The following is an 11075-nucleotide window of genomic DNA, read 5'->3' on the forward strand; positions in this document are numbered from 1 at the left end:
ATAATGATGATTATGATGTGTGACTGGGCAAGGCTTTGTCTGCCTCTGTTTCTTTATCTTTAAAATGGGGATAATAATATCACCCATCTCCCAGGGTTGGTGCAAGGATAAAATGAGATTTGTAAAGTGCTTCATAAACCTTAAAGCCCTTTATAAATGCTAGCTATTATATTTTTTAAGATTTTTTTCCTTCCAAGATCCTAATCAGGACAGATTTTTTTTTAACCCAAATCAAAAACTCACTTAGCCCTTTCAGTAAAAAAAGAAGAAACATGGGGCAGCTGGGTAGCTCAGTGGAGTGAGAGTCAGGCCTAGAGACAGGCGGTCCTAGGTTCAAACCCGGCCTCGGCCACTTCCCAGCTGTGTGACCCTGGGCAAGACACTTGACCCCCCATTGCCCACCCTTACCAATCTTCCACCTATGAGACAATACACCGAAGTACAAGGGTTTAAAAAAAAAAAGAAGAAACATAGATTTGATTCAGAGCTCACTAATTACTTTTTATTTTTCTCACCTGGGTACTGTCATCTCAACCAGCTGCTTCCTTCCACCCCCCTCTGCAGGTCGCTGGGTGTGACAATATGGGAACTGTTTGAGCTGGGCGCCCAGCCCTACCACCACTACTCCGATCGCCAGGTGCTTACCTACGCCATCAAGGAACAGCAACTCAAGTTACCCAAGCCTCAGCTGAAGCTGTCACTCTCAGACCGCTGGTGAGGAGATACACAGAGCTTTCCTTTCCTTCTTCTCCTGCTCCCCCCAGGCTCCCCCAAAATGGGCCCTCTGAGCACTTTCTGCTGAGATTTCTCATTTACCCCAGCCTGAGCCTTTGGTCACTTTAGCCCTGATTTCCAGCTTCCCCCACAAGATCAGACGCCTTCTCCCAGAGGAAGAGGGGCTTTAAGGCAAGGGTGTCGAAGGCCAGCAGTTTGGCTCAGTTGTCCAGCCATGTGATCTTGGGCAAGTTGCTTAACCACTCCGGTCCTCAGTGTCTTTATTTGTAATGTGAATGGTGAGGGCTAGATGGTCTCCATGGTTCCTGCTCTGCTCTCTCTATGATCTCTGTGACTTCTAAGGTGCCTTCCAGCTCAGAAATCCTGCTTCTCCCCGATTCTTTGTTTGGAGTGTCAAGATACACTTGGGTAGTAGCTGGTGCCAAGAACTTGGAGAAGGGGATAGCAAACAAGGATTTAGAAGAATGTAATCCCAGCCTAGAGTGTAAGGGGAAAGATGGCATACCCTTCTCCCTCCCCACGTGCCTGCATCACAGGATATGATGCAGACAACAGAAATAGAGTATAGGCTGCCCAGGAGGGCTGGGATGAGTTGGAGTCAAGTGATCAGTCAAGGACAAGCAGTTGGAATTGAAGCTGGGGGCAGGGCTGGTGGGACTCAAGATAGGGGCAGAGCTAAGTGTCTTCTCTCCACCCTGGACCTCGCAGGTATGAGGTGATGCAATTCTGCTGGCTCCAGCCGGAGCAGAGGCCCACAACAGAGGAGGTGCACCTGTTGCTATCCTACCTGTGTGCCAAGGGGACCACAGAGGCTGAGGAAGACTTTGAGAAGCGATGGAAGTCCCTGAAGCCCAGCGGGACCAACGGAGCCAGCCACCTGGGCAGTGTGGCCGAGCTGTCCTCCAGTTTCCCGCTCCTGGAGCAGTTCTCGGGAGATGGCTTCCATTCAGATGGGGATGATATCTTGACAGTGATGGAGACCAGCCACGGGCTCAACTTTGAGTACAAGTGGGAACCCAGCCGAGCCGAGGCCTTCCAGACTCCCACGGGGACCCTCAGTCCCCGCCATGCTGCTCACTACCAGGACCTCTACTACCCGGCTAGCTCCTCGGCCAGCCACCTGAGCCTCGGGGTTTCACCTTCTTGCTATGAGTGCCCACCGCCGGGGGTGGTGCCCATCCTCAGTGCCCACAGTCCTTCTGTGAGTAGCGAGTACTATATTCGCATTGAGGAACCAGCTGACTGTGATCTGGACTTCACCATGTGTTCCTCCAGCCCAGAGTGCCAGCAGGCATCCCCTGAGGTGGCTGCCACCCCTTGGCATGACAAAGAAGGACCCGTGGGGGGTGCTTATGACTCAGACAGCAGCCCTACTGTGTCACTGACTATGGAACCACTCCTGGGGCAAGGACCTGCTGGGGAGGGGCCCTGGGATAACCCCGACGACTACTACTCCCATATGAGCTGTAGCAAAGACTCACTCTGTTACCAGCCTTCCCCTGCAGGGGATTCACAGACCGAAGACAGTTTGTTGGGGGAATGCAGGGAGGGTGCCAGCAAGGACTGGGGCATTCCAGGCTTCCACCAGTCTTTTTTTGAGGACCCCCTAGGAGTGTCCCCCTCAGGGAATTCTGTGACCCAGGAGTCACCAGGTGGGGAGGAGGTAATGGTGGGAGAATCAAAGGAACAGGGAGCCCCGGGCAGCCCTCCTGAGTCAGTAACAATAGAGCTAGGGGAACAGGACAGTCTGCCCAGCAGCAGCACCCCACATGAAGCCACGGAGGAGGTGAGCTTGGTTGCCCAGCAGAGACACTGGACTTCCAACATGTCTGCCAATAACAACATCAACAGTGGCTGCCCCCCTGACCCCTGGGCCACTCACTTTGTAGACTCCTACTTGGGATCAGGAGAAGGCCTGGCGCCAGGACCCGAACCGTGTGAGATCCCTGCCACAGACTGTGTAGCAGAGCCCCCGCCCCTTCCTGAGGGTCCTGGGCAGGAGCCGGGGAGCCCCCCTACCTCCATTCACCACCGCCAGGCAGAGGAGGACCCAGCCCCTGTGGCTATCTCCCCCTCGCAGGGGATGGACAGAGAGACTGCCCAGAATGGCAGTGTCTATGGTGGGGCTGATCCGAGCGCCCCCAAGGAAGCCGCAGCCCCTGCTGTGTCCCCAGCCCCATCTCCCTTGCCCTCACCCTCCCAGGACCGAGACCCCCTTCTCAGCAGGGCGGCTGGCCATCTTGTCCTCGTTCCCAAGCCAGACTCCCCTGTGCCGTGGGATACTAGCCAGAGTAAGAGCCGTGAGCCAGAGCAGGTGCTAGACAGCAATGGGAGCTTCCCCGAGCTAGAAGGGCCGGGGAGTGAGGATGAGGACACGACAGAGGCCACCTCTGGTGTCTTCACAGACTTTTCCAATGACTTCCTTACTGAGAAGCCCGACTCAACACCCGCATTCCGGTCCCTCCAGAAGCAGGCGGGCACTCCGGATTCCCTGGAGTCGCTGGACATCCCGTCCACAGCCAGTGATGGTGGGGAGATATCTAGTCCGACCGTGTCCTACCCTAGTGCTGGGCAGCCCCGGGCCCTAGACAGTGGCTATGACACGGAGAACTATGAGTCCCCGGAGTTTGTGCTGAAAGAGCCCCATGAGCCTCGGGACCCTGAGGACTTTGGGCCCCTAGGAAAGGAAGATGAGAGCCCTGGATTAGAGATGCGGCTTTCTTCCTCCATTAGCACTGAGCTGCATGGTCTGAATGAGAAAAACCCCTATCGAGACTCAGCCTACTTCTCTGACTATGACACAGAGTCAGAGCGGCCTGCCCAGGGGAAGGAGGAGGAGGAGGAGGACAGTGAGGCTGGGGAAGGAGAGCCTAGCCTGGCAGACTTTGAGGCCCAACAGCTCTCCCCCAATAATCAGGAAATATCAACAGTGGAGGAAGCAGGTGCTCGGCCTCCTCTTTCCCCTTCTGGGGAGCCCCCTCCAGAGGTAATGGTCAACCCCACCATCAAAGAGCAAGACCAAGAGAGCCCCACAGAGCAGGCAGATGGGGCGGCCCCTGCTCTTGTCCCTGCCCCTGCCCCTGCCCCTGCCCCTACTCCATCCAAAATATTCTCCCTGACCCCTGTCCTGCCAAGTCCAGAGGATGGTGAGGTTGGGGAAAGCTGCCACAAAACCCAGGAGGCCCCAGACCTGTTCCCCACCCCAGCAGACCTGGTTCCTGGGGCAGAGGTGCAGGAATGGAAGGGGGCCACAGCCTGTGAGGTACCCCCGTGTCCCAAAGCAAAGGCAGGGGAGAAGCCAGCCCCAAGCCCAGCCCCTCTGCGCCTGGACCTGTCAGATCTCCTGGCACCCAAAGAGAGCCGGCAGGCAGAAGAGGAGGAGGAAGAGGACTCGGAGGACAGTGAGGAGTCTGATGAGGAGCTGTGCTGCTATAACATCCAGGAGCAGAGCGAGGAGAGCGAAGAGGAACCCACTGCTGTACCCATCGTGGTGGCCGAGAGCCACAGTGCCCGGAACCTGCGCAGTCTCCTCAAGATGCCCAGCCTCATGTCCCAGTCCTTCTGTGAGGACCTCGACCGCAAGAAGAAGGCCGTTTCCTTTTTTGACGATGTTACCGTCTACCTCTTCGATCAGGTAAGCCCTGTAGCCTGGGGGACTGGTGTTGGGACTTGTGGGAGGGGAGAGGGCTGCCAGGAAGACATTGGGTTGGTAGAAAAAGCTGGGCAGAGGGTGAGTGTAGCCAGGCTGGGTTTGTCTCTGACACCTCTGGGTGAGAGAGAGCAAAAGCTCTTCCACACTTTCAGCCCCATTCCAGGGGATGCCTCTTATTTGCCAGAGTTGGAAATTGTCCATCCCCCCCTAAAAGTTTCTGGGTAATGTCCACTTCTCCCTCCTTTCCAGGCTAGGAGATGGGGTGGGATAGCAGAAGTAGTTGCCCTGATGGGGAGTGATGCCCAGCCAAGGCAAGCATCTTGCACTTGTACACAGCTGCCGCTTCTGTACTTTCCCCTTCCTTTTCTGACACCCCCTCTCTCCACCCAGGAAAGCCCCACTAGAGAACTCGGGGAGCAGCAGTTCCCTGAGATGAAGGAATCGGCTTCCTCATTCCTGCCAAGCAGCCCCAGTTCCCTGAGCCCATCTGACCGACTCAGTGCCGCAAACAATTTCTCTGACAGGACTGCCTCTGAAGAGAGTGAGCCCGGTGAGGTGGGGGGTGAGAGGAGAGTGAGAACATGATGCTTGGTAGATTTTCCCCATCTTCCACAGGAAACCTTATGTTCCCAAAATAGCCCTCCACCTATTTTAAGTTTGTAAAGCCCTCCTGTAACAAGCCAGGCAACCCTCCTGACTCTCCCCAAGGCCAGGCCATGAGGGGGGATTTTCTCACATTGGAGTTCCAAGGATGGTGGATATCGTTTCTGCTGTCACTTGTAGGAGGTGGGCCGGGGGTCAGGGGGACATGGGGAAGAAAGTGTGGCTATAGATAAAGGAGATCCTAGGACTGGAATTCCCAAGGCTTTTCTGATGTCTTTGATCATAGATCCATCACTCACTATTGCCCCATTTTCTTTCCCTGGGGATCATCATTCTGTTGCCCTTGGGGTGATCTCATCTTGCCCTTACTGTTCCAACTGGTCCTTGTTCCCCTTTGTGGTCCTTGGGCTCCCATTGCCCCTGCCCATGATGGCGCCCATATTATAGCTCCATGATCCCAGCCACCTCTTGCTTTTGAATGTGTTTTTTTTTGTAATTGTGGCCTCTTTTCTGAGTGACCACATTAAGTCCATCAGAGAGAAAGAAGACTTGGACCTCAGGTCTAAGAGATGATTAGATTAACTTAGTAGCTTCTCAGGGGATCAGAGGGGCCAGGGGAGAGCAGGCTAGAGAGATGGGCCTTCTCCAAGGCTGGCCTCTTTACTCTGTATTTCCCACCTGGGGCAAAAAGCTCACTAGGGAGGCCTGGGCATAGGAGAGAAAGAGTGACTGACAGAGTCTTCTTTACAGGTGGTGGGTTCGAGTGGGATGATGACTTCCCACTAATGCCAGCCAAGTCATCTTTTGTGTCTTCACCGGGTTCTGGGATGCCGGACTCCATGCTGCCCAACCTACCGACCCCAGCGAAGCAGGTGCTGCCCGTCCAGTTTTCCCGCTTCACCGTGTCTCCCACCCCAGTCTCCCGATTCTCTATTACGCACGTCTCCGACTCAGACATCGAGTCTGTAGGAGGTGAGGGACCAGGGCTGGAGGGAGGGGGCAGCAGAGGAAAAAAAACAGGAAAAGCTTATTACCAATGACAGGCTGGAAAGGATCTTAGGAGTCATTTAAACCAGTCATTTTATTTCAAAAATGACATGAGGAGGTATAGGGAAATTAAGTGATTTAATCCAGGTGGTGAGTGGAAGAGCTGGGGTTTGAACTCAGAGCCCTCCAGCCCTAAATCCAAAACCTCTTTAAACTTCTTTATGTTATCCTCATTTCAAAAAGAGGAAACACCAATTTTTTTCAATGACTGAATATCCACCTTCTTGCCAAAAAAAAAAAAAATCAGTTAAAAACAAAACCCTTGTAAATATGAATATGAATAAATATGAATGAAAAGCAAACAAATTCCTCCTTGGATCACATCCAAAAGAATAGGCCTCAATTTATACCCTAAATCCATCCCCATTCTGTCAGGAGGTGCTACCCTCATTTTTATGGAGCTTTAAGAGTTACAGAGTACTTGCCTAGCAACAAAGAAAGATATCACGGAGGAGAAAATGGACCCTCAGCCATGTGACTTGCTCTAGGTCATCTGGCTACTGAAGGTCAGATGTGGGATTTGAACCCATTTTCCTGATTCTAACCCAACATTCTTTGTACTGTCCTGCCCTGCCTGGTTTGAGAAGACACATTTTCTTTATGGGTTGTATTCCATTGCCCCTTTAAGGGCGGGACTGGGTCTCATACCTAGTTAGTTGTCATGTGGGGATGTCTGAAGGAGAGCCACCAGGGGGCCAAAGTTCATGCCCCATCTTCCAAAGGGTCTGTCCCAAAGGAGAGGGAGATGGCAGAGTCTGCACAGCACCCAAGAACAAAACTGAGACCAAGGTGGGTGGTAGGGTTTACTGAGAGACAGAAGTGGGCTTTGAGAAAGAACCTAACAGTTATGGCTGACCAGCAATGCCTTATCTAGCAGTGAGAATTCTCCATCATTGGAAATATGTAAGCTAAGCTAAGGAACTGGGTTGTCCATCAAGGGGATGCTTGATTGGTTAAGTGTGCTGGACTAGAAGACCTCAACCAGTCCTTTCAAGACTCTCAGATTCTAGAACATTGTGGTCCCAAATATTGTTCTGATTGGCTTCCAACCCAAGGATGGAGAAGTAGCTTGAGCCTACTTTGGGAGGAGGGTCAATAATCAACAAACATTTATTAAGTATTGACTAGGAGCTAGTCTTAAACAGTGCAGGCACTGTCCTAAGTACTGGAGGCATGTATTAAACATCTAGCTCCAGAGGAGTCCAGTTGTCCTCCCTCTCCTCTAAGTATGATTGGTGGGGGTGAAGTGACTTACTCGGGTTCACACAGCTAGGAAGTATCTGAAACCAGGGCATGTACTTAGGGAAACATGGTGAGAAGGACAAGACCATCACCAGCGCTGTGGGAAGAATAACCATCCTCTTCCTCCTGTTTCAGGAAGCAGTGAAGATGGTGACAGAGAATAACTTGGGCCTGGAAGGCACTTCGGAATCTATTGTGCCAGCGTGGCTCTGTGGACCAGGGCAAGAAGAGATGCCCCTCCCAGCCCCAAGACAAAGCGGCGGAGGAGATGGGGGGTGGGGTTGTCAAGAACTTGGCTCTATTTTTTTAGACAGATTTTATCAGAGGCATTTGGTTTGCTGCTAGCTCACAGAGATATCACTCCCAACCCCCCGCCTTCTGCCCCTTTGTCCGGTACAGGTGCAGCCATGGATGATGGTCTATGTGGACATATGAGCTTAAAGGCATGCGGGTTTGTGTATAAATATACATATATAAATGATAGCGTTAAAGGGTAGACTTGCAGAATCCTGCTCCCATTCTTACCTTCCCCTCTTGAAGGGGATCAATACAACCCCTGTACTGCTTGCTCCTTCCTCTGGTCTGTGACTTCTCGGGGCTCACCCCTTCCTGCTGCCCCAGTGCCTAGTGAACCCCCGCTTCCTAGAGCTGTAGTGGGGACAGGAGCCTGTGTCTGCCGCTCCCAGGGCCTTCCTCTCTGCCCCTGCTCTCTTGGATCCTGCTGTACATACGTTGGATTTCTGAACCTCCACCCTAGTGTCATTCAATAATACTGTCTCCCTCGGCTTCCTAGTGGGACGTGTTTCTGCCTTGTCTCCTTCTACAACTCAGATAGATGGCTCCTAGCCCGACCTTCCCCATCCTCCTACCCTCATGCCTCCTTTCTGCCAGGAGCTGGGTCTGCTGGAAGATGGGCCAATGGGAGGGAGTCCTACAGCCCTTTCTTAGTGTTCTTGTTTTGTTTTGTTTTGTTTTTTATTCCCATGTTTTGTTTTGTTTTTGTCCCTTAAACCCTTCCCAAGCAGAAATCTGGGCAACATTTCCAGAACAGCTGTTGCTGTGGAGGGGGAAAGCAAAGGGTCTTTCCCTCTAGAAAGCAAGATTTCCTCACCCCAGGGCCTTGGTGCTTTGGGACAATGGGAAGGGGCAGGTGTCCCTGCCAGCACAGCCTCATCAGGGAGACTATGGGACTTCTGGGGTTCCCTATCCTGCTACGGGTCCTATTCTAGAGGTTGCTGGTGGGGAGCAAGAGCAGAGGGGGAATTTGGGGCAACCTCTCTACAGGGCACACAGACAATACGTGGGAGAGCTTCCTAGGCTAACTGCCCTGGTCTGCCAAAGAGAGCAAGGAGGGAAATCCTCCCACTCGACTGTCCATTTCCATGTTCAGTTTTGGGAATCTTCTTCCTCCTTGCTCAGGGGCCAAGGAACAGTTGGAGGGCAGGGTAATAGCAAATGGGGCTCGGCGGGAATATTTTTATAATGGTGAATGCAGAGAGAATGGGACCATGATAATTTTAAGTTATTGTTGCCAAAGAGATGTGAAGAGTTTATTGAAGGGGTGGGGGTGGGAGTGGGCAAGGGTGGGGTGGGAAGGGGCCTTATTTTTGGTTTATCCTTTTTTTTTTTTAAATTATTCGTTTGAGGCTTAGAATGCTGGTGCAATGATTTTTCCCCCTTTATTTAAAAAGAAATTAAGCTAAGAAAAAAGCCTTTAAGCCAAGAGTGTGTTCTCCTTTGGGGCCAATAGACCAACCCCTGTAGGGTCACAGCCTTGGGAGATGAGAGTGGGAAGAAGGGTAGGCGAATGATAAAACATGCATGTGTGTATGCCCACATTGTGCAAGAACATTGTGGGGGAGAGTACAACATAGCTTTCTGTGGGTGGGTGGCTGCCACATGTTCCAGCATGTGTGTGTAGTAGGTACAGCTAGGCCTTGTGTGAGCCTCTAGGGCAATGCCAGCCTTACCTACAGGGTGTATGTGTGTGAGGTGCAGAGCATCCTACCTGGGGTGGGGGTAGACCATTGAATGTTTTTCCATGATGTGTTTGTGTTCTGGTATGATTCAAACATGTGATAGCTTAAAAGTTCAGCCCAGCTAGCATCTGTTTCTAGAAAGTTAAGAGACATAGAACTCTCAGATGCTTTCGATGTTTCTGAAGACAGGCCTTTCCCAGCCCCTACATATGCCAGGCTCTGAGTCTCTAGGCACTATTAACTCAGTGTCCCCCTTGCTGTCCCTGAAAGTCCCAGAGGCATCCTCTGATGGTGGGAGGGAGGGAAGGAATGGGACGACCCCCACTGAAGAGTCTGAGAAGAGGCAGAGAGCCTGACTGCACTTTTAATGGCTGTGGGTAAAATGAGGCAACAGAAAGCATGTCTCCCTCCTCTGATGGATGAAATGGTTAGGGATGTTAATCACAGGTCAATCAAACCAGCTCCCGAGTTTCCCCTTTGCTGGAGAGACAGCCCTGGTCTCCACATACCCTCTTCCCCTAGTCAGGCTGGACCCTCCAGTGTCTCCCTTCTGAGAGTGCTCTAACTTCGATATCTGTACCCAAAGGGCAGCTGTGGCCGTCTTCTCTCCAGCTTTCCCTTCTTTGAACTAAACCATCCCAATCTTTGAAAGTTTTCCTAGTGTTACCAATCAGGAACCTCATGGGTCCTTTTCATGGTCTTGGAAACCAAACTTAAAATTTAAGAGTTCCTGTCTGAAGGCTCTGGGCTCCAGACCTTGGGACAGGAAATGGAATCCATTGAGAATGAGAGGAGGACCAAAATTGTGACCCGAGGACAGGATGGCACCTGGGAATAGAGAAGTGTGGGTCTCCTGGCACAGATTGGAAGGGGGGCATCCTGTTATAGAAAGTGGCCCCTGGTGACAGAAACCTGGATCATTCCCCCTGTTGCTGAAAAACGGAGAATACTCAACTCCTCCACAACAACCCTAGAGCTATGAATGAAGTACCAGTGGGGAGAAAAAGGTTGGCAAAAAAAATGCCTGTAGATGGTTTGTCCTTTGCATCCTTGGAGAGAGGGTGAGGAGGATGAGGTATCTGGCCCAGCTCTGAAAACAAAAAGCAAATTCAAGCCTTGACAAAAGTGGGTAGGAGGGAGCTGGGAGGGGAAGTGGGGAGACTATGGGAGGACATAGGAGTCCTTTTGCCCTGGATGGACCCTGCTGGCAAGGGGGGGGGGGTTGGGTTAAAAATGAATAGAAAAGCTTCCCTACAGGAGGGGTAAGTGCCCCATGTTAAGCCTGATTACCAAGCTATTAAGCAATTTTCAGGGGCTCTGGCTGCTCCTCTTCAGGTCAGGAAAGCTTTTGTTAACCCTAGGCTTTCTGGGATGTAGCTTTGTAACTATTCCTTCTATGCTGCTTGGATTTGGAGTCTCTCCCCCTCCCCCCCATACCCTTCATGGTATTGTCTTCTTTTTGTCTAGTCTTTGTTAAATACAACATATTTAAAAAATAAAAAATGTAGCATCCCAGTGGGGCCTCACCTCCACCCACATCCCATCAAGCAAATGAGGTACATTCCTTAAAGAAGAGACAAGGTCCCCAAATATCTCTGCCATTGCTACCTTGAAACCGAATGCCAGGAAGATCTTCCTCAACTCCAACCAAGTTCTCCTTGCTGTTGTTAGAGCTTTATTTATTGGTGAAGTAGGAGTTAGGGCTCGTGTTTTCAAATCACGTATTCTACATCTGAGTCCTCACCAAGACCCAGTTAAAGTAGTTAGGAAAGATGAAGTAGAGTCCCAGAATTAAGCAAGTCGGTGATTGCTAGGCC

General features: G+C 51.6%; 1 protein-coding gene across 1 annotated transcript in view; it reads left to right on the forward strand.

Moving 5' to 3' along the window:
• AATK (apoptosis associated tyrosine kinase) overlaps window positions 1-9897 on the forward strand; it is a 31289-nt gene extending 21392 nt beyond the window's left edge. The window contains 5 exon segments of the mRNA XM_044672981.1: window positions 565-714; window positions 1444-4369; window positions 4778-4928; window positions 5741-5962; window positions 7415-9897. Coding sequence (XP_044528916.1) covers window positions 565-714; window positions 1444-4369; window positions 4778-4928; window positions 5741-5962; window positions 7415-7443 — 3478 coding nt within the window. The 3' untranslated portion in view covers window positions 7444-9897.
• The last annotated feature ends 1178 nt before the right edge of the window (window positions 9898-11075 follow it).

Source organism: Gracilinanus agilis, chromosome 4 (assembly GCF_016433145.1).
Source record: "Gracilinanus agilis isolate LMUSP501 chromosome 4, AgileGrace, whole genome shotgun sequence".
Classification (NCBI taxonomy): Eukaryota; Metazoa; Chordata; class Mammalia; order Didelphimorphia; family Didelphidae; genus Gracilinanus; species Gracilinanus agilis.